At 43.5% G+C, this 22,633-nt stretch overlaps 1 protein-coding gene across 5 annotated transcripts in view; it reads right to left on the bottom strand.

Moving 5' to 3' along the window:
* The window catches only part of IPP (intracisternal A particle-promoted polypeptide), a 58,846-nt gene extending 47,945 nt beyond the window's left edge, over positions 1 to 10,901 (bottom strand). For 4 of the 5 annotated variants that reach the window (XM_055347666.2, XM_055347674.2, XM_055347668.2 and 1 more), the window contains exons 1-3: positions 10,293 to 10,486; positions 6,145 to 6,486; positions 2,267 to 2,698 (exon numbers count right to left, since the gene is read on the bottom strand). In XM_055347666.2, coding sequence (XP_055203641.2) covers positions 2,267 to 2,698; positions 6,145 to 6,436 — 724 coding nt within the window. In that variant the 5' untranslated portion in view covers positions 6,437 to 6,486; positions 10,293 to 10,486. Of the gene's footprint in view, positions 1 to 2,266; positions 2,699 to 6,144; positions 6,487 to 10,292 lie in introns of all 5 variants that reach the window. The other variant, XM_055347644.2, reaches the window with a different exon arrangement.
* Between the last annotated feature and the right edge of the window lie 11,732 nt (positions 10,902 to 22,633).

Below are 22,633 nucleotides of genomic sequence, written 5' to 3'. Positions count from 1 at the left end.
GTAAGGACAGTATAATAAGATATTTTAAGATAAAGTACATCCACATAACTTTTATTACAAATATGAACATAATTGTTCTACTTTATTATTAGCTATTATTAATCTCTTACTGTCTCTAATTTATAAATTAAACTTTATCATAGGTATGTATTTATAGGAAAAAACATAATGTACATTAGGTTCATTATCACCTACAGTTTCAGGCATCCACTGGGGGGTTCTTAGAATGTATCCCCCATGGATAAAGGGGGACTACTGCACTTGTTCTTTTGCAGTCATTCACAGACATGCACAGAGTGGCAAAAAATTTAAATCACCCTACATGTACTTTCTGGGTGAGGTCAAAGTTTCACTCTGTCTTCTCATTTCAGCTCTTATGCTATAAACAAGTATCCTTTTCCACAGTCTATTTAGTGTCATTTTTTTTTTTTTGCATTTTTGTGCTTTTTGTTGGTAATTTTGCTGTTTAAAATGGCCCCTAACCATAATGTTCAGTTGTTACCTAGTGTCCCTAAGTGCAAGAAAGCTATGAAGTGCCTTACAGAGAAAATACCTACGTTAGACAGAGTTTCATTCAGGGATGAGTTATAGACTGGTGGCCATGAGTTCATTGTTAATGAATCAATAATATATATTAAATAAGGTGGTTTTAGACAAAAACCTATATAGGCCGGGCGTGGTGGCTCACACCTACAATCCCAGCACTTTGGGAGGCCGAGGCAGGTGGATCACGAGGTCAGGAGATCGAGACCATCCTGGCTAACACGGTGAAACCCTGTCTCTACTAAAAATACAAAAAATTAGCCGGGCATGGTGGCGGGCGCCTGTAGTCCCAGCTACTTGGGAGGCTGAGGCAGGAGAATGGTGTGAACCCAGGAGGCGGAGCTTGCAGTGAGCCAAGATTGTGCCACTGCACTCCAGCCTGGGCAACAGAGCAAGACTCCATCTCAAAAAAACAAAAACAAAAACAAAAACAAACAAGAAAAAATCTATATAAAACAAGGCTCTACTGACTATGTGACAAAAATGTTGTGACTATAGGCTTGCAGGAACCTAAACCTGTATTTCCCCTAGGAGCAGTTGTTCAGTATTTGCTAATTCCGTGTTTGCAGCAGACTTATACAACATAACTACTGCAAATAACAATCAACTATATCTGTAGTAAAACAAGATATCACTCAGAAAAACCTACAAAATTATGTTAACATTGCTAAGAGTGGAGAAAAACTAATAACTCATTATTTTAAATTATGTATTTACAGAATTACACCGTTAATGCTTAGTAGTGTATTTAACTTGTAATAAAATCATTTGTAATTCAATAGCAACCTAATCTTTCAGTGCATGACAAGAGTAAAAACTTCAAATCTCAAAACCAGGTCTAAAGTAGGCTGGAGAGCAATGGCACAATCCTGGCTCACTGTAGCCTTGACCTCCTGGACTCAGGTGATCCTCCCACCTCAGCCTCCCAGGTAGCAGTGACTATAAGTGCATGCCACCATGCTGGGCTAATTTTTTGCCTTTTTTTTTTTTTTTTTTTTTGTAGAGACAGGGTTTCACCATGTTGCCCAGGCTGGTCTTGAATTCTTGCACTAAAGCGATCTGCCTGCCTTGGCCTGCTAAAGTGCCAGAATTATAGGCATGAACCACTGCACCTGGCCTAAAGTAATTCTTAGAAATAAATTTAAACATCATTTTTCTAATATAAACATAAAAACTATTTTATACTATGGTAAAACATATTTTTAGAATTAAGTTTAGAATCTAAAGATGATTCAAAGGCTACTCAGAGGCCATAATTGTATATCAATACCAAATTTATTTTATAATGAAAGGATTTATAGGATTCATTGAGTTTTTTTATTTTTAGTGTATGCATTTTCTCCAAGTGTTAGGTTTTGCTTAATTTTTCAGAGTAGCAAGAGGAAATCTTAACTGAAATAATTGGTTCTGTCAACAGCAGTGGTATGTTAGTAGCTCTGTCAGTAATTTTTATCTATAACACTAATCTGCCTTAGTAATCAATCTCAAGAAAGATTTTGATAAAAATAGTGGGTAGAAATATTAAAATACTACTGCCCACCCACAAAACACAAAAGTTGTATCTTACATAATCATTCAATATATTTTAAAAAAAGAAAAAAAAAGAGTAATCATTCAATAAATGTCTGTTACTGAACCAAAAAATGAAAATACTCTCCCACATTTCAGAGAACACATCACTGGATAATTAATCAACTAATTTGATATATAGCAAAAAAGTTACCTTCTATATACTTTAAAAGTCTCTGAGGAGGTAATAAAGGGAATCGAATTGGGTCTAGCACTTCCACCACATGTTTTCTTCTTTTTCCCAAATCTTTCAGAATCCATTGCATTGCAGCTAAGAAGACCTGGTATTCATCCTCAATGCTAAGCTCTTCACTTCGCAAAATTTTGATCAGCTGATCTTTCGTAAGTGCCAGGAACTCTTCTCCACTATGAACCTCCAAGAAATGGACATGAATGTAGTTTTCTGAGAATTCCAAGAGATCATGGCAGGCAATTTGCTCAGAGAACTGAAAAATTCCAATGCAGTTCAGTGGATCAATTTGTCCTTTCAGAAATTCACAGCAAAGATGAACAACTTCAGTCAACTGTAGCATGTCTGCTGCAATAATCAACTCCTGGACATTATTCACACCTATGTTCACTATACCTAGAGAAGTAGGAAGACAAAATGGCCAATAAAATAAAAACAAACATTGGCTTACCATATTCAAAAAGTATTATATTTGATTTCACTGATAGTTTGATGCCTGCAGAGTAGACAGACACTAAAAAAGGCAATCAAGGATTTGAGTAAAGAGCACAAAATTTAAACGATAACGATACCTAACACATTTATGAAAAACTTAACAATGAACCAGGTGCAGTATTAATTGCTTTATATGCTAATTTAACCCTTATTATAATCCCATGTGGTAGATATTATTATTTTTCTTATTTTCGTATTAAAGAAACAGGATCAAAGTTTAAGTCACTTGTCCAAAAGTTGCATGGTAAAGCAAGTTGCAAGGTAGGGGTTGACATCAAAGTCCATGCTTTTGCCATAAAAAAGAAGGAAATCATGTGCTTTACAGGAACACAGATGGAGCTGGAGGCCATGATTCTAAGCAAATTAACACAAGTACAGAAAACCAAATATCATATGTTCTCACTCATAAATGGGAGCTAAACATTGCATACACATGGACACCAAGAAGACATGGATACACATTCGGGCCTACTTGAGAGTGGAAGGTAGGAGGAGGGTAAAGATTGAAAAACTACCTATCGGGTATTATACTGATTAACTGGGGGACAAAATTATCTACATACCAAGCCCCCAAGACACACAATTTACCCATGGAACAAACCCGCATATGTACCTCTTGAACCTAAAAGTTGGAAAGAAAAAAAACAAACAACAACAGCAACAACAACAAATAAAGTCTATGCTTTTAACATAAGGTTATATGCATGTAACAGACATTTACTGAGGCACTGGGGAGAGTAAGACAAGGTCTCTATCTTCAATTATGATAAAACGCCATATAATGTTCATTTTTTGTTTGTGCTTGTTTTGAGACAGGGTCTCGTTCTGTTGTCCAGGCTGGAGTGCAGTGGCGCAATCTTAGCCCACTGCAACCTCTGCCTCCCACGCTCAGGTGAGCCTCCCACCTCAACCTCCCGAGTAGCTGGTACTACAGACACTCACCACCATGATCGGCTAATTTTCTGTGTTTTTTTTTTTAGAGACAGGGTTTCGCCACATTGCCCAGGCTGATCTCAAACTCCTGGGCTCAAGCAATCCACCCACCTCAGCCTCCCAAAGTGCTGGGATTATACACAATGCTAGTTTTTAATATTAGGAATAACCAATAATCTATAACATAAGAGAAACTATTAAATACTTAACTATGTATACCACTTTCTTTTCCAAGGGCTTCACTTTCTTTTTTTAATTTTTTTATTTTTTTCGAGACAGAGTCTCACTATGTCACCCAGGTTGGAGTATAGTGGTGCATCCTCGGCCCACTACAACCAACACCTCCTGGGTTCAAGTGATTTTCCTGCCTCAGCCTCCTAAGTAGCCAGGATTACAGATGCGCACCACCACAACCAGCTAATTTTTGTATTTTCAGTAGGGACGAGGTTTCACCATGTTGGTCAGGCTGGTCTCGAACTCCTGGCCTCAGGTGATCCACCCACCTCAGCCTCCCAAAGTGCTGGGATTACAGGCGTGAGCCACCACACCCATCTTTTTTTTTTTTTTTTTTGAGACAGGGTCTTGCTCTGTTGCTCAGGCTAGAGTACAGTGGCATGGTCTCTGCTCACTGCAACCTCTGCCTCCCAGGTTCAAGCAATTCTCCTGGCTCAGCCTCCTGAGTAGCTGGGACTACAGGTGTGCGCCACTAAGCCCAGCAAGACTCCGCCTCAAAAAAAAAAATTAGCCAGGTGTGGTAGCATGTGCACCTGTAGTCTCAGCTACTAGGGAGGCTGAGGTGGGAGGATTGCTTGAGCCTAGGAGTTTGAGACCAGTCTGGGCAACATAGCCAGACATAATCTCTACAAAAAAAATTTAAAAATTAGCCAGGCATGGTGGTGTGTGTTGTGGTCCTACAGGTACTCAGGAGGCTGAGGTGGGAGAATAGCTTGAGCCCAGGAGGTCAAGCTGCAATGATCTTGCCACTGCATTCCAGAGTGGGTGACAAAGCAAGACTCTGTCTCACAAAATAAAAAATAAAAGAGTCTGGGTACGGTGGCTCTCCCCTGTAATCCCAGAACTTTAGGAAGCTGAGGTGAGTGGATCACTTGAGGTCAGGAGTTTGAGACCAGCCGGGCCAACATGGTGAAAACCCGTCTCTACTAAAAAAAAAAATACAAAAATTAGCTGGGCATGTTAGTGCAAGCCTATAATCCCAGCTACTTGGGAGGCTGAAGCAGGAGAATCGCTTGAAACTGGGAGGCAGATGTTGCAGTGAGCCAAGATTGTGCCACTATACTCCAGCCTGGGCGACAAAGTGAAACCCCGTCACCAAAAAAAAAAAAAAAAAAAAAGAGTAATATATATTCACTGTGTAAAAAGAACTTTAAGACAGAAAAACTAAAATGAAAAACATATTTTTCCATACACAGACATACATTGTATTAACACTGTAGTGTCTTTCTTCATATAGTTTTTATCTCTCTCTTTTTGAGACAGTGTCTTGTTCTGTTGCCCAGGCTGGAGTGCAGTAGCATGATCATCACTCACTGAAGCCGCAGCATCCTAGGCTCAAGTGATCATCCCATCTCAGCCTTTCAAATCTTTTTTCTATGCATATTTGTTGCATATCCTGTAAGACTATACATCGTTTTGGTGTGCCTTCTCTTTCTTTCCCCTTCCCCTACTCCCCTCTTCATCATTCCAGTTGTTTTATTTTATTTAGAGATGGGGTCTCACTCTGTCTCCCAGTCCAGGGTGCAGCAGCTTGATCATAGCTCACTGCAGCCTCAAACTCCTGGATCCTCCCACATCAGCCTCCCGTTAGCTGGGACTAAAGACACAAGCCACACACCCAGCTAATTAAAAAAAAAAAATTTTTGGCTAGGCGTAGTGGCTCACGCCTGTAATCCTAGTACTTTGGGAGGCCGAGGCAGGTGGATCACGAAGTCAAGAGATCGAGACCATCCTGGCCAACATGGTGAAACCCCGTCTATACTAAAAATATAAAAATTAGCTGGGCATGGTGGCACACGCCTGTAGTCCCAGCTACTCGGGAGGCTGAGGCAGGAGAATCGCTTGAACCTGGGAGGCAGAGGTTGCAATGAGCCAAGATCGCCCCACTGCACTCCAGCTTGGGTGACAGAGAGAGACTCCATCTCAAAAAAAAATAATAATAAAATAATAATAATAATGTTACAATAAAATCCTGGTTTGTAAATATGTGCCTGCATCACTAATTAATTCCTTCAGATTCCTAGAAAAGGACCACCGGGTCATAAGATATGAATTTTCAGTCACATAATAACTTGTTGCTAAATTACCTTCTAGATAAGTTAGATCAATTTATATTTCCACTTTAGTGCATGAGTGATTGAATCATTCTTCAGTCAAAGCAACAGACTCATGTAACATACCTGTGTAAATGAAATCTAGAAGTATCTGAAAGATTCCTGCTTCAATTCCTAGAATCGGTACAACATCTTTTGAGGACTCTTTCATTCCTCCAGTGAACAAAGCTGCAAAGTAAGGACTGCTGGCAGCCAAAACCAGCCGATGAGCTTTAAAACTTTCCTGTCCAACTTGCAGCTGCACATCACAGAAATGCTCTCCATTTCTCATCTTATTGATTTGGGCCAAGATGAGTTGGGCATGTTTATCTGATGAAAAAGGACTATCAGCAGCCTTGGGACAGTCCTCATTAGCCATGATGACAGTAGATTAATTAAAAGGACTGTTGCCCATAATCTGTTACTACCCTGAAAAACAAAATACAAAGAGATCAAGCAACAAAATTTTTTTAACATGCTTTCTATTCACATATAAGAAACATTCTCTATACTTAAAATCTACTTAAGGACATAAAACAAACATAAAACAAATAAGGACTAAAGTGTGGTACTATTACTATTTCTAATATGGTTTCAGAGAATGAAATAAGTAGGGAAGCTAAAATAATTGGAGAATGCTTCACACAAGAAATGGGACCTGCACTAGAAACTGAAAGATAAACAGTTAATATTAAGGTATGAGGAGAGGACACTTCTTGATGGAGTAAAAAAAATAATAATAAAGCACAAAGACAGAAAGTTAACAAAGCACACATCACAGAGCACACATCACAGACAACAGCAACTTTCGAAAAGCAGTTGTGATCAGTCTAACTGCTTAAAATCATTCAATGTGTACACTTCCTGTAGCACACAAAGCCCTTCGGGATTCTTGTTATAATTTAAGACTCTGTTCAAATATAACTTCCTCCAGGAACCTTTCCCCATTGCTCCTCTGGAATTGTGGAAATATGGTCCCAAACTCATCTGAGTTTGTTGCTCACCCTAAGCTTATTGGTTTTACATTCTATAGCACAGGTCTACCTTATCAAATACCCTACCACCCTACTCCTAGTGCGCACACACACACACACACACTCAGAGCTCCTTGAAAGACAGCCCTTTAAGGGCAGGTACTATCTTTCATAGCTTTAGCACCAGTATATAACATATGTTAGGTTTTCAATGTTTGTGAAATGAATGAGAACAAGGAGAAATAACAATAGCTTAGGTTGGGTGTTTTTTTTTTTTAACTTTTAGCTTCTCCACATATTATGTCAATGGTAACTCTCACAATAATTAAGAGGTGAGAAGAAAAGATAATCTTATCTAAAATGAGAGAAAAGGAAACTGAAGCTCAAAGTTTTCCCAAGGATACAATGTTAGTATGACAGTCTCAGTATCTGAAACCAGGCCTTCTTACTCTAAATCCAGGACTGTTCCACCATATCACACTGCATAGGAATTATTAGGCCACCGGACACGTTCTAAATTACTTTCTAAATAAAGAAACTGCTGGGCACAGTGGCTCACGCCTGTAATCCCAGCACATTGGGATGCTGAGGCATGAGGATCACTTGAATCCAGGAGTTCGAGACCAACCTGACTAACATGACAAAACCCCGTCTCTTCTAAAAATATAAAAATTAGCCAGGCGTGGTGGATCAGGGCTATAATCCCAGCTACTTGGGAGGCTGAGGCACAAGAATCGCCTGAGCCCAGGAGATGGAGGTTGCAGTGAGCTGAGATCACACCACTGCCCTCCACTCTCCAGCCTGGGTGCTGGGTGACAGAGCAAGACTCTGTCTCAAAAAAAAAAAAAAAAAAAAAAACCCATGAGATCCTGTAATATAAGACATATGGAATAGCACAGGGAAATTTAAGATGACTAAGATTTTGTAATTTAGGTATCAATGACAATGGGTAATAAGACTTATAGTGTGGGCTGATGTTAGAAAAAAATGGTTACGTTTATAGCATTTAAACTTATCAAAGTCAAAATAACAAGGCTGATTATCATCACTTTCTAGGAATTAACTTATTGAGAAATTTGATTGAGAGGTTCGAAGGTAGCTGCTAAAACTTCATATCACCATCTACAGAATATCAACATATTACATATAACTAGCATGTAAAAGCAAGCAGTGTTTGAGGTGATGAATATGCTAATTACCCTGATTTGATAATTATACATTATATACATGTATCAAAATATCACACTGTACCTCATAAATGTAAATATAAAACAATCATTATGTGCCAATTTAAAAAATATCTATTTGGGGGGACAGGGTCTCACTCTGTCACCCAAATTGAAGTGAAAAATAAATTTTTTAAAGAGGGTGAAAGGGGCTGGGCACAGTGGCTCATACCTGTAAGCCCAGATTTTTAGGAGGCTGAGGCAGGCAGATTGCTTGAGTCCAGGAGTTTGAGACCAGTCTGGGCAACATGGCTAAACCCTGTCTCTACTAAAAATACAAAAAAATTAGCCAGGCATGATAGCACAGGCCTGTAGTCCCAGCTACTCAGGGGAGGCTGAGGTGGGAGGACCACCTGAGCCAGGGAAGTCCAGGCTGCAGTGAGCTGAGATGGTGCCACTGCACTCCAGCCTGGACAACAGAGCAAGACCCTGTCTCAACAACAACAACAACAACAACAACAACAACAACAACAACAAAAAGCAGGTGCGGTGACTCACGCCTTTAATCCCAGCACTTCGGAAGGCTGAGGTGGGTGGATCACCAGAGGTCAGGCGTTCAGGACCAGCCTGGCCAACATGGTGACCCCATCTCTACTAAAAAATACAAAAAATTACCCAGTCATGGTGGTGGGCGCCTGTAATCCCAGTGACGTGGGCGGCTGAGGCAGGAGAATCGCTTGAACCTGGGAGGCAGAGGTTGCAGTGAGTGGAGATGGAGCCACTGCATTCCAGCCTGGGCAACAGAGAGACTCCGTCTCAAAAAAAAAAAGGAAAAAAAGGGGGTGGGGGGCGGAGAAACCATGTATTTGGCCCTACACAGAAATGTGACCTGGAACTATTATCAACATGACATGACTGTCAGGCCTTTTCTGTTTTACATTTCTGTCAGCACATTTTGAACCCTAGTGGTTTAATTACAAGGTACCTCCTCTGTCCCCTACTTCAAGGCATCAAGCACAGCCACTGAGCTAAAATGCTGCCTCCTGCTACAAGAAAGAGTTGACTGAATATCCATTCGGGTGGCAGACAACAGAAATACTAGTCTGTTACCATGCTTCTCAGTAACTGTTGATACCATCCCACTGTCAGTGGAGTAGGAACGTCATCCCAAAAGGTGGCATGTGGAGTGACCATATTTCCAAAGGAAAAGAGCACAATTCTGTGACGTTGCATGCCTCACGTGCCCCAAACTTGAAAAGCAGATTGTTGACTGGGCAAGGTGGCTCACACCTGTAACCCCAGCACTTTGGGATGTCCTGGCGGGAGGATCGCTTGAGTCCTAGAGTTCAAGACCAGCCTGGGCAACACAGCGAGCACCCCCACCCCCAAAAAAAAATTTAACATTAGCTGGCTGTGATGGGGCAAGCCTGTACTTCCGGCTACTTGGGAGGCTGAGGTGAGAGGATCGCTAGAGCCTGAGAAGTCGAGGCTGCAGTGAGTTGTGATCGCACCACTGCATTCCAGCCTAGGAGACGGGGCGAGACTGTCCCCCAAAAAAAACAGATTATTAGGAAACGGTAGAAATGCCCAGAGGAACTAAAGCGGACCTATGTTTGCTGGCTTTGAATTCACTGCTGGGAACATGTGGAAACTGCTTCAGCAAAGGGGTGTCAGAAAGAATCCCCGGAACAAGTGTCAAAACACCCGTGGTTCTTTGTGCTTGAGTTGGGGGCCCGACCTAGAGAGCTAGCCCTAAACTGCTGCTACACTAAAAGCTAATAATCGTTCCTGCGCTACCTAAAGGTCAGGGAAGGGATCTCAGACAAACGAGGCGACAACAGAGGGACTGGGGACACAGCCTCAGGATTCCCCAGTTGGGGCGGGGGAGGCAGGAGCGGTCCGGACGAGAAGGTCTGGGGAGGGCGACACTTAGACTGTCGGAGGAAGGCCTGCGGCGGCAGGAGGAAAGACAAGGAAATACACAGTTCTAGAGGCTGCTCTCACTCCAGTCCTCAGGGGTCCGGAAAGCCGGAGGGAGTAGAAGAGGAAGTTCCCAACCCCGTCACAGACGCGCCCGAACGCAGGCCCTCCTTACCCGCCGCTTCCCCTTCCCTCCGGCGCCCGCTTAGGCCCTGCGCGCGCAGTCGCGACCAGCCCCGGCCGGAGAGGGCGGGGGAAACCTGGCGAGGGTGACGAGGCGGGAGTGACTGGGCCGTACAGTTCCCCGAGAACTGGAGGCGAAGCCGGGCGGTGGGAAGGGACTTCTGACGCTTCGCGGGCCCTGGGTTTTCACTGCGCGTGCGCGAGGTTCTTCCGCTCGCGGGAGACTGGGCCGCTGGCGCCTCTCAGTGCCCACTGATGGGGCCCAGGGCTTGGGCTTGCTTCCCCAAGGATCAACAGCCTAGCTGCAAGCCTCTGCTTCTGCCTGCTGGGGCCGGCTGGCTCGCCCTTTCCATTCCGCTTGCACTCTGATTCTTGTGGTGTCCCAAGAAGGCCGCGGATCTCAGTGTTAAGCAGAGACGAGCCGAACACCTGGCACGGTGCTTCTCTACCGTTCTCTCGAATCGTTTTCTGAGTCTGCATGACTGAGCCTGGCACTGAAGGGATACTTATTTTGGGGAAGGAAGAACTCAAAAGTCCAGTTTTTTTCACTGTTGACCCTCATGTGTCACATTAGTGGCTTTCAAACTGTTTTGATCCCAGCCTACGGTGAACAAAAATATTTTACATCAAACTCAATACCACATACTTGTGAGTATATATATAGAAGTATATATCTAACACAAAATCTTATTTCTTTATTTTTATTTTTATTTTTTTATTTTTTGAGACGGAATTTCGCTCTTGTTGCCCAGGCTAGAATGAATGCAATGGCCGGATCTCGGCTCACCGCAACCTCCGCCTCCTGGGTTCAAGCGATTCTCCTGCCTCAGCCTCTCAAGTAGCTGGGATTGCAGGCATGCGCCACCATGCCCGGCTAATTTTGTATTTTTAGTACAGACTGAGTTTCTCCATGTTGGTCAGGCTGGTCTCAAACTCCCCACCTCAGGTGATCCGCCCGACTCGGCCTCCCAAAGTGTATTTCTTTCTCTTTTTATGAGACAGGGCCTGGCTTTGTCGCCCAGGCTGGAGTGCAGTGGTGCCATCTCGGCTCACTGCAGCCTCGACTTCCTGGGCTCTGGTAATCCTCCCACTTCAGCCTCCTGAGTAGCTGGGACTACAGGCCTGTGCCACCACCGCCAGGCTAATTTTTTGTATTTTTAGTAGAGACAAGATTTCGCCATGTTGACCAGGCTGGTCTCCAACTCCTGGGCTCAAGTGATCCGCCCGCCTCGGCCTCCCAAAGTGCTGGGAGGTGTGAGCCACCGTCCCTGGCCTGAAACAAAATCTTCACAAAACTATGTTTACACTTACGACCCACAGTGCACTAAATTTTTATTTCTTCTTTTCTATTTCATTACCAAAAACTGCTAACAGGGACCTATTGTCAGCAAACATTGTCAAAGACTTGGAAATGAGGAAAAGAGAATTCTGTGTGCCCTTTCAGTGTAAGGCTGGAAGGATTTGCATCCATAGGGAGCTCTGACTTTCTATTGACTAAACTATTTCACCAGAAAACTGGTAGTACTTAAAATAATTCTTGCCCATCTGTAGAAAAGATACACCAAAACATTGTTTTATTGACCTGTAGCATATTAAGCCATTTTTACCCTTCTTAGCAAATTCATTTAAACATTCCTGATTCTTAGCAAATTCATGCTACATTCCTAAACATCTTACTGGCTCCCTTATAAGTTAATGAGATAAATAAAATATTTGATACTTTTTTTTTATATTTGTAAGAGAGTCATGATTTTACTTTTCAGAAAATTATACTTCAGCACTACTAAAATCAATCTCATGACTTACTCTGGATTACACTTGTGAAAGTTAAGCATACAAATTGGGTCATTCTTCTCATACCCAACGAAAATGGTGGGAGGGGAAACACTGAGGGCACATTTCATTGCTCAAAGAATGTAATTCTCTGCAACCCTGTCTGCTGAAACTGCCTGTTGTAACGTGAAACCAGTTTTACCCAATAGCTATTGAAACAAACTGCCATGACTCAAAGACTAGTTTGGTTTTTTGGTGGTTTTTGTTGTTGTTGTTGTTGGTTGTTGTTTTGTTTTTGACAGGGTCTCTCTCCCTGTCACCCAGGCTGAAGTGCAGTGGTGTGATCGGGGCGGGGCTCACTGCAGCCTTGACCTCCTGGGCTCAATCAATCCTCCCACTTTAGCTTCCCAAATAGTTGGAACTACAGCTGCATACCAGCAAGCCCAGTTAATTTTTGTCTTTTTTGTAGAGACAGGGTTTCATCATGTTGCCAGGCTGGCCTTGAACTCCCAGGCTTAAGTGATCCACTCACCTAAACCTCCCAAAGTCCTGGGATTACAGGCTTGAGCCACTGAGCCCAGCCTCAAAGGACTAGTTTTACCCACTGCAGTCACTCACCAATCAAGAGCTTGCCAGCAACCTAAAACTTTCCTAGTGCCAATGAACTTTCTTTCAAAGCCATATGTAACATTTCTCCTTTTTGTAAAACCTCAAAGTGAACCAAAGAACACCCAGTCTGTGTATATGCTTTGAATTGCAATTCTTGCCTCCCAAATAAAATGTTAACTTTAGAATTGCTTGGACCTGGGAGGCAGAGGTTGCAGTGAACTGAGATCATGCCACTGCACTCCAGCCTGGGCAAAACAGCAAGACTTTGTCTCAAAAAAAAAAAAAAAAAAATGCTTATAGGCTGCTATAGGCTAAATTGTGTCCTCCCCATAATTTACATGTTGAAGCCCTAGCCTCCAATGTAATGGTATTTGGAGATACCACAGTGAGGCAGTGGGATGCGTCTCCCCATAAAAGATAATCGCTAGCCCCTCCTGAAGGAGAACAGGATCCCAGACGAGCCCCCAGATTTATTGGAAACAAGTGCTTGGCGTAGCCAAAAGAAACCCACACTTAGACAGAAAATTTCTCAGTAAGGCACCTTTACTTCTGCAGGATGGTGCTGCTTGCACCTGTTAAAATCACAAGAGCACACCAAACAAAGGAGGGAAGGAGTTTTTAATCCTAATGCAGTTCCTGTTTCTGTGTCCTTCCCCTATTGACTGGGGTTGGACTGCACAATCTAAGCTGATCCTGATTGGCTAAGACTTAAACTTTTCCAAATATGGTAAACGCACAATTTGCAAAATGAAGAAGAAGGGGGGCAGGTAGGATTGATTTACAACTTTTACAACTTACGAGCAGAAAGTTGAGTCTTTGAAGAGGCACTTAGTTGTCCCAACAATTTCCCCTCTTCTGTTCTATAGCTCTTCCTCTTCAGATTTCTTCAACAGGATTTGGCTTTGTTGTTCTTCTTGATTATCTAGGAGCAAGAACTTATCTGAGTACAGAGGGGGAGACGTAGGGGAGGATTTTGTGAGAGCTGCTTCTATGAGCCTTTGGGTTAACCCACGAATATAGGGTATGATACAGCAGCCCACAAGGATGAGTACATCTGTAACAATTGCAAGGGAGGTAATGATTGAGGTCATGAGTCCTTTCCATTTTCCAAACCACCTTTCCATCAGGCCCGTAAAGGGATCTTCTATTCCAGAGTTTTTGGCTAATTCATTTGCTGGGGTGGTAAGGCCTTGTAAGGCTTTTGAGATTGTCCCATCGGGTGGTGTATTATTAGGGATAAAAGTACAACACTGGACCCCAATCATGACACAGACTCCGCCTTTTTTGGCTAACATCATGTCAAGCACTATTCTATTTTCCCAGGCCATCTGGCTGGTAGGGCCTAATTGTTCAGCTATTCCTTTTATGGCATCTCTGGTATAATTGATGAATCGCTGCTGATTGTAGTATATATAATTTATCCAGTCTACATTTTTATTTATAGTGTACCACCAGAATAAGATAGACTCGATCCCAGCAGCTATTTGGTTTCAAGTGTTGAATTCATTTGGTACCCCCAGCAGGACCCCAATGCTGTCTATGTAAACGTGGGGGTCAAAGGACCTGTTAATTGGGACTTCTCTTTTTCTTCAGGTTACCTGCTTCCTGTCTGATTGATGAAATGCCAAGGTGAAAGGGATGGCCAATTGGATCAGAGCGCAAGTGCCACTCCAGTCGTTTGGCAGTGTACCCAATATTGGTCCCCCACAATACCACCACATATCCACTCAGGGATGGATAGGGCCGACTGATTGAAAAAAGTTTGAAAAAGTTTAGTGTCACTACATCCTATTATGTTTCCAAGGAATGTCAAATTTTCCCCTTGCCATGAGAGACATGAGGTAAAATTGGCATCAAGAGCTGGAAGTTGAATGGCCCTTGGGGGCTGTCCCATAGGGCTCCTGACCTTTGGGAAAAGTAGTGAAAGAGTGGCACATGACTTGTTTCCTCAAGCTGTGGGGTGCTAGAAGAGGGCTACCATACAGTCCATGCCGGGTTGGTTGGCCCATCCGAGTGGGAGGGGAACAATTTGGATTTCTGGCCTGCCCGTTGCACAAGCATAACAATCGCTTTTATTTAGGGTGTCAACAGAATATTTAATCCATTTCAGCCAGGCATTTACATCTTGATACCCGGTTTCTATGGCTATGGTTTGCTTTAAGTCCTTGACTTCTACTGTAGCTACTTTGGTTTTGTCATTGGGCATGAAGAGAGAAATGGTTTGATTTTGTGGGTTTGGGGAGGGGGTAATGGTGGAAGATGGAGGAGGAGGAACAAAGCGCGTTTCGAAGAAGCCTATAGGGTCCTTTCCAGTGACATCTGCTCCTAGGCCATAAAAGCACTCTAAAGTGGGTGTAGGGTTGGTGGAGGTAGGGGTATTAATAAAGATAAGTACTGGGTTGCAATGGTAAGATTGACAACTAGAGAGGGTGGTTCCTTTGGTGAAGTGGAGGTAGGATTTAGGGCGGTGCAACCCTCTGAGGAGGTCCAGCCCTGATACTTAGTAGTCCATATAACATCTCCCCAAGTATAGCAAAACCATCAATGCTAAGTTCGTGCCCATTCAGTGCAAGAGTTAGTTTTGTAGGCAGTGTAATTTATCCTAGAGGGACAAAGGTACTTTTCTGAAGAGGCTAGCTATCTTTGACTTTGGAGATCCCCGCAGGGCATGACAAGACAGGCATTGAATATAATTGTTTGGGGGGGAGGGTGATTGGGTTGCACTGATGATAAGATGTCCTTCGGTAGCTAAAGGCAGAAGAAAAAGACAGATTAAACCCTTTTGAATGTTAGTTTGGAGACCGTAGGTCCTGGAGTGAAAGTCCATGACTCTCCAAGGGGTGGGGCCTTTTTTACTCAAGTGTTGTGGGTCCATCCTTTTTCGTTGGGATTGCTGTTTCAGTGGTTAGGAGTACTAGATAAGGTCCCTCCCAGGTTGGTTTGAGCTTTCCCTCTTTCCAACTTTTGATAAGGACGTGATCTCCGGGCTGGTGTTGGTGAACTGGGAATTCGAGGGGTGGAGTTTGCGCTAGGAGGCCTTGAGTCCTGAGGGAAGAAAGGGTGGAAGACAGACCAAGTATATAGTTTTTGAGAAGCTGACCTTTTGTTTCAAATGTGGGAAGGTCAGTAGTGGAATTTAGATAAGGCAGCCCGCAGAGCATTTCATAAGGGGACAGGCCAAGATCTTTTCAAGGGACAGTTTGGATTCTTAGTAAGGCCATGGGAAGGCATTTTGTCCATGGTAACTGGGTTTCCGAGATTAATTTGGTTAGGTGATTTTTTTTTTTTTTTTGAGACAGAGTCTCACTCTGTTGGCCAGGCTGGAGTGCAGTGGCACGATCTCGGCTCACTGTAACCTCTGTCTCCCAGTCTCAAGCAATTCTTCTTGCCTCAGCCTCCTGAGAAGCTGGGATTACACCGCACCTGGCCTGGTTAGGTGATTGTTTAGAGTTTGATTCATTCTTTCTACCCTCCCTGATGAGGGGAAGTGCCAGGGAGTATGATATTCCCATTTTATTCCTGTTGCTTGGGTTAGCCCCTTAATGATGTGTGCAGTGAAGTGGGTCCCATTGTCTGAATCAATGTTCTCTATTAGTCCAAACCTGGGTGTGATATGTTCCAACAGGGCTTTGACTACATTGCTGGCTATTGTGCTTGGGAAGGGGATGGCTTCTACCCAGTGGATGCTAGTCTACTATGACTAGCAAATACTTGAGACAGCCTATTGGGGGCATTTCAGTATGGTCAACTTGGACGCTTTAGAATGGCCTCAGCCCTGGGTTTCTTCTCCCGGGAGGCTTGCCTCTTTAGGGTTTGCTTATTAGTTTTTCTGCACACTATGCAACCATCCGCCACTTGCCTATCGAGGGTATATATCCCTACACACCCATAGACCCTAAGGGCTGCATTGCATATAGCTCGAGGACCCCAGTGAGTTCCTTGATAAAGCTGTGACAATACTTCCCTCATGAGGGGTTTAGAGAGCATTTCCCTTCCATCTGTTAGTACCCACTTGCCCTTTGGGCTCTCCTTAGCTCCTATTTTCTTTAGTTTCTCTTGGTCTGCGTGGGAGAAGATGGGGATTGCAGCTGGAGGGGGAAGAGAAGAAGTTAGGTGGAAAATGGGTGCCACTTGGGAAGAGGCAGCTTGCTCAGCTACTTGATCTGCGAGGTTATTTCCCCGGCTTTCAAAAGATGAGTTCTTTTGGTGTTGGTGTTGTGGGACATGGACAACCGCAATCTCTTCCGGCAGCTGAAGATTTTCTAATACTTGCATAATTAATTCCTTGGGGACCAAATCTTGGCCCTTACTATCGATGAGGCCTTGTTCAATCCAGATCTTTCCAAAGGTATGGACTACTCAGAAGGCATACTTGGAGTCAATGTAAATAGTTCCTTCCTGATTCTGCAGGGATTTTAAGGGTTGGTTTAATGCAAAGAGTTAACGTGTTTGGGCAAACCAGTTATTTGGCAGTCTTCCTGACTCTACCTCTGTGAGGGTTTCCCCACCAACTATGGAGTACCTGTTGTGCCTTTTTGCTTCAATGACCTAGGAGGAGCCATCTATAAAGAGATGACCCTCTATTTGGAAAGGGGTTTCACTTAGATCCACTCTGACTCTAGTTTGATAACTGATTAAATCTAAGCATTTATGCTCAGGTTCTTCCTGGTTTGGATTTCCTGTTAGGAAAGCAGTGGGGTTGAGTGAATTGTCAGTGGTTAGTGTTAGGTTATCCCTCTCTAATAAGATAGCTTCATATTTTAAAATTCTTGAGTCAATGAGCCATCTCCCTGCCTTCTGATTAAGAACGGTTCTCACTTGATGAGGGACACTTATGATGAGGTTTCCTCCAAAGGTTATTTTCCTGCTTTCTTCTGTGAGCAAGGGAGTTGCTGCTATGGATTGGACACATTCGGGCCATCCACAGGTTACTGGGTCAAGGATTTTTGACAGGAAGTCTATGGGCTGCCCATGGCCTCCGTGTTTTTGGGTGAGTACCCCTAAGGCCACTCCTTTGCTTACATTAACAAAAAGGTGGAATGGCTGTTCTAAGGAGGGCAAGGCTAGAATGGGGGCAGTTACAAGCAGGTGTTTTAATTATTTTACCTATTGGATCTCTGATAGGGTCCAAAGGAGCAGGTCTGCTCCTTCTTGAGTGAGTTTTTATATATGGGCTTTGTTTTTAAGGCATAAGAGTCAATCCACAGGTGACAATATCTGACCAATCCTAAGAATTTCCTAAGTTCCTGCTTTGTTTCGGGTAAAGGCAAAGATATGATATCTTCAATTCGTTTGGGCTCTATCTTTTGCTTACCTTTGCTGATTAGGTGTCCTAGATATTTTACCTCAGGTCCTACGACTTGAAGTTTGTTCTTTGAGACCTGTAACCCTTGTTCCCTCAGGAAATTTAGGAAGTTAACTGAAATTGCTGTTACTTGATCCTTGTTATCTCCTGAAATGAGCAGGTCATCTACATATTGGCATATGGATGAAGGCAGGGAGAAGTTTCCAAGACTTGTTCTAAAATTTGACCAAATAGATTTGGGGACTTTGTAAACCCTTGGGGCAAGACTGTCCATTGGTACTGCTGTTTTTGACCGGAGTGAGGGTCCTCCCACTCAAAGGCAAACATGTCCTGGCTGTCCTCTGCTAAAAGGCAAGCCCAAAAAGCATCTTTTAAATCTATCACCGTGAACCGCTGGTGGTTGTGAGGGATTCTGCTGACATTGGTGTAAGGATTGGGAACAACAGTGTGGGTGGTCTGAACTATTTGATTAATAGCCCGGAGATCTTGCACTAGCCAGTATGACCTGTCTGGCTTCCTTACAGTGTTATAAGGGGACATACAGGGTTTAAGGAGTCCGTCATGGACAAGGCTTTCAATTAGAGGTTTTAAACCTATCCTGGCTTCCAAGGGAATAGGGTATTGTTCTCTTCTCACTACTTCCCCAGGAGTTTTTAATTTGGCATGGATTGGAGTAACCCGTAGCTTTCCTCGATTTCCTTCCTTCGACCATATGTTGGGATGGATGTGGCTTTCTTCTGAAGTGGTGAGCAGGTTTAAGGAAGTAAGGAGCTTTTCCTGATTAACATATAGGCCTAGGCCTAATCTTAACATTAAGTCCCTTCCTAATAAATTAGTTCCTGCTTCAGGAATTAACAAGAACTTAGTAGTAACCAACTTATTCTTATATTTGACTTCGGTTTCCTCTAGAGTTTTTGCCCTGAACCCTCCCCTTTAACTCCTGAGACAGTATGGTCTTCTGCTGACCAGGCTAAACCTGATGGGAAAAAACATAGCGGGGAGCAAGCCGCTCCCGAATCTACTAAGAAAGTGATTATCTCCAATTTGGGTCCCACTGTTAAACTTATCAAGGGCTCTCGGTGGGACACGAGATGGAAGATGTAGAGCCCCTGACCCCCCTATTCTTCTTCAAACGTCATGAGTGGAAGGACTTTCTTTTCCCTCTCCCATTTGGGACATTTCCTCTTAGAATGTCCTGGCTTTCCACACCTGAAACATCTGTTTTCCCTTCTTCCCCTCCCTATTCCCTGACTCTTGGTTTTCATCCCTTTGCTTCCTGTATAGGGTCTGGCAGCCAGGGTACTTAAAAGGTTTACAAGTTCTAGTTCCCTGGGCTCCCTGTTGAAGAGTTCCCTGTTGTAGGGTGTACAGCATAATTTTTGCATCTTGCTTCTGCCTTTCCTCATCCCTTCATACGTATACCTCTTGGGCCTCTCTTAAAAGTTCTTCTATGGGACGGTCTTTCCAATATTCTATCTTTTATAATTTCTTTGTAATGTCTGGCCATCTATTGGTGACAAAGTGGAGCTTTAACATCCCTTGTCCCATTGGATCCTCTATGTCCAAACTTGCATATTTCCTTATCTGTTCCTTAAATCTGTTCAAGAATTCCATGGGTCCTTCATCTTTCCCTTGTTGTATATTAAATGCTAGGGAAATATCTTGGGTTTGAGGAATGGCTTCCCAAATCCCTTTAATTATCATATCTCTGAGATCTCTCATGTTTTCTTGGTGGGCCGCACTGTTATTATTCCACTGAGGATCCTGGGCTGGGAATTTATGCTCCACTGCAAGGACATTTTGACAAGAGGGGTGCTTGTGCTCCTAGACTATCACAGAGGCCCTGTGGATCATGGTTCTTTCCTAAGAAAAGAATACCTAGAATAGACATTACTTCAGCCCAAGTGTACAGTTGTGGCCCCAGAAATTGGTAAATTTGATCTGCGACTCCAAAAGAGTCATCTAACTGGTTTGAGTTCCTTTTCTTTAGATTTCTAACCTCTGAACTGGTTAAGGGGGCATTTATGAAGCCAATATCCCCTCCTCCTAGTGGTATTTCCCTTAAGGGAAAAAGAGTTGGGGCACACTTCTTTGAGGAAGAGGGGAAACGAAAGTTTTGCATATCCCTTGGCATTGTTCTATTTCCCGTTGGAACTTTCCCGAAGAAGGGGCATGTTCAGGAGGCTGTCCAGTGGGGGTGTGGGGTGTCAAGGCCCATGGGGCAGGGTTATATGGGGGAGGGACTGAGTGTTCAGCTTGGGGCAGAGGGGTAAGCAGGGGAAGGGCTGAGTGTTCAGCTTGGGGCAGAGGGTTAGGCGGGAGAAGGTGGTCTAGAGGATCCCATGCATCTTTAGATATGGGATATGACTTAGCTAGGTCGTCTTTGGGGGGTTTTAAGTTTGGCTTTGCTTTTTCGTCCTTTAGGGGATAGAGAAGGAGAGGTCCTTGTCTCCAACATAGAGCATAATCTATCTCCTCTTGAGAAACTGGACTTTTATAATTGACATATTGGATCAGGAGTTGGCATATCCAGTCCTTGTTCAACCCAAACTTTGGCCAAAAGACGAAAGGTCTGAGGATGGGTTCCTTAGTCCAAATAAAACAGCAATACTTTATCATTTGTTGTCTTTTCTTGTGTTTGGTCCTTTCATTATCCTTGCAGTATTTTAACATAAGGCCTAGGGTCCTGTCGGGGGAATTTTATTGTCTGCTTGGCCTTTTATAGCCCCTGTCTTACTTGGGGTATTTCCCATCCTGGGGGCTGATGAGGCTCAATCTCTTGTATTAGAGATTTCTTGCACTCCCATATCCTAAAGGTTCAACCTCCCCTTTTCCCACTGGAGATTTCTTTCTTTTTTTTTTTTTTTTTTTGAAGATGGAGTCTCACTCTGTCACCCAGGCTGGGGTGTGGAGTGCAGCGGCGATCTCGGCTCACTACAACCTCTGCCTCCCGGGTTCAAGCCATTCTCCTCCCTCAGCCTCCCGAGTAGCTGGGACTACAGATGCATGCCGACATGCCCGGCTAATTTTTTTGTATTTTAATTTATTTTTTTAATTGTATTTATTTATTGTTTTTTGAGATGGAGTCTCACTCTGTCGCCCAGGCTGGAGTGCAGTGGCGCAATCTTGGCTCACTGCAAACTCCGCCTCCCAGGTTCACGCCATTCTCCTGCCTCAGCCTCCCGAGTAGCTGGGACTACAGGCACCTGCCACCATGCCTGGCTATTTTTTTGTATTTTTAGTAGACAGGGTTTCACCGTGTTATGCAGGATGGTCTTGATCTCCTGACCTTGTGATCCAAAGTGCTGCCTCGGCCTCCCAAAGTGCTGGGATTACAGGCGTGAGCCACCATGCTCGGCCTTTTTTTGTATTTTTAGTAGAAACGGGGTTTCACCGTGTTGCCCTGGCTGGTTTCAACTGCCTGAGCTCAGGAAATCTGCCCACCTCAGCCTCCCAAAGTGCTGGGATTACAGACATGAACCACCATGCCCAGTCCCCACTGGAGGTTTCTTGCACTCTCGTGAGCACTCACTTCGTCCTTATTGGCTAATTCCCTTGTGAGAATTTTAGGCCCCTGTTAGCATTGGCAGGTCAGTATAATCCCCCAACTGGAAAACGGCCCTAAGCCGTATGAGGTGACCATGGAACCAAGTCTGGACTCTGCACTCGCATCACCCGCAATGGCGCATCTCACTTACACACTTTCAACCTCCAGAGACCCTGACCACCAAGGAATACTTTGTTGCCCCAGTAGGGACATTTCTTACCTTGGTCTGTGCACAGAGTTATCTGGTCACCATGGAGTTCTTAAGGATCCTCCCTACTGCCCACGTTGCTGAGAGTCTGTATTTATTTGTCACTTCGTGCGGGAATCGATCCTCCACTCCTGGGGCCACCACAATGAGGCAGTGGGATGCAACTCCCCATAAAAGATAATTGCTAGCCACTCCCAAAGGAGAACGGGATCCCAGATGAGCCCCCAAATTTGTTGGAAATAAGTGGTTGGCATAGCCAAAAGAAACCTGCACTTAGACAGAAAATTTCTCAGCAAGGCATCTTTACTTCTGCAAAAGGGTGCTGCTTGCACCTGTTACAATCACAAGAGCACACCGAACAAAGGAGGGAAGGAGTTTTTAATCCTAATGCAGTCCCTGTGTCTGTGTCCTTCCCATATTGGCTGGGGTTGGACCACACAATCTAAGCTGATCCTAATTGGCTAAGACTTAAACTTTTCCAAATAGCATAAATGCATGATTTGTGAAAAGAAGAAGGAAATGGGGGGTAGGATTGATTTACAACTTCTATAACTTGTGACCCGGAAGTTGAGTCTTTGAAGAAGAACTTAGTTGTCCCAACATTGCCAGTATATTCTTCCAATTTGTGGTTTATCTATACCTTTTATTTATTGTCTCTTGTTGAACAAAAGTTCATAATTTTAGCAATTTATCAGACTATTTATGTTTTGCACTTTTGGTGTGTGCTTAAGAATGTCTTCCCTCCCCGATATCATAGAAATGTTATATTTTCTTCTAAAAGTATTATATTCCATCACATTTAATTCTTTCAGTCACTAGGGATTAATTTTTGTGTACAGATTGGGATAGGGATCCAATTTCTTTTTTTGTTTTTCCTTATGTATAATCAGT

The sequence above is a fragment of the Gorilla gorilla genome, chromosome 1, assembly GCF_029281585.2.
Source record: "Gorilla gorilla gorilla isolate KB3781 chromosome 1, NHGRI_mGorGor1-v2.1_pri, whole genome shotgun sequence".
Classification (NCBI taxonomy): Eukaryota; Metazoa; Chordata; class Mammalia; order Primates; family Hominidae; genus Gorilla; species Gorilla gorilla.
This window is presented reverse-complemented; position numbering and strand designations above follow the sequence as displayed.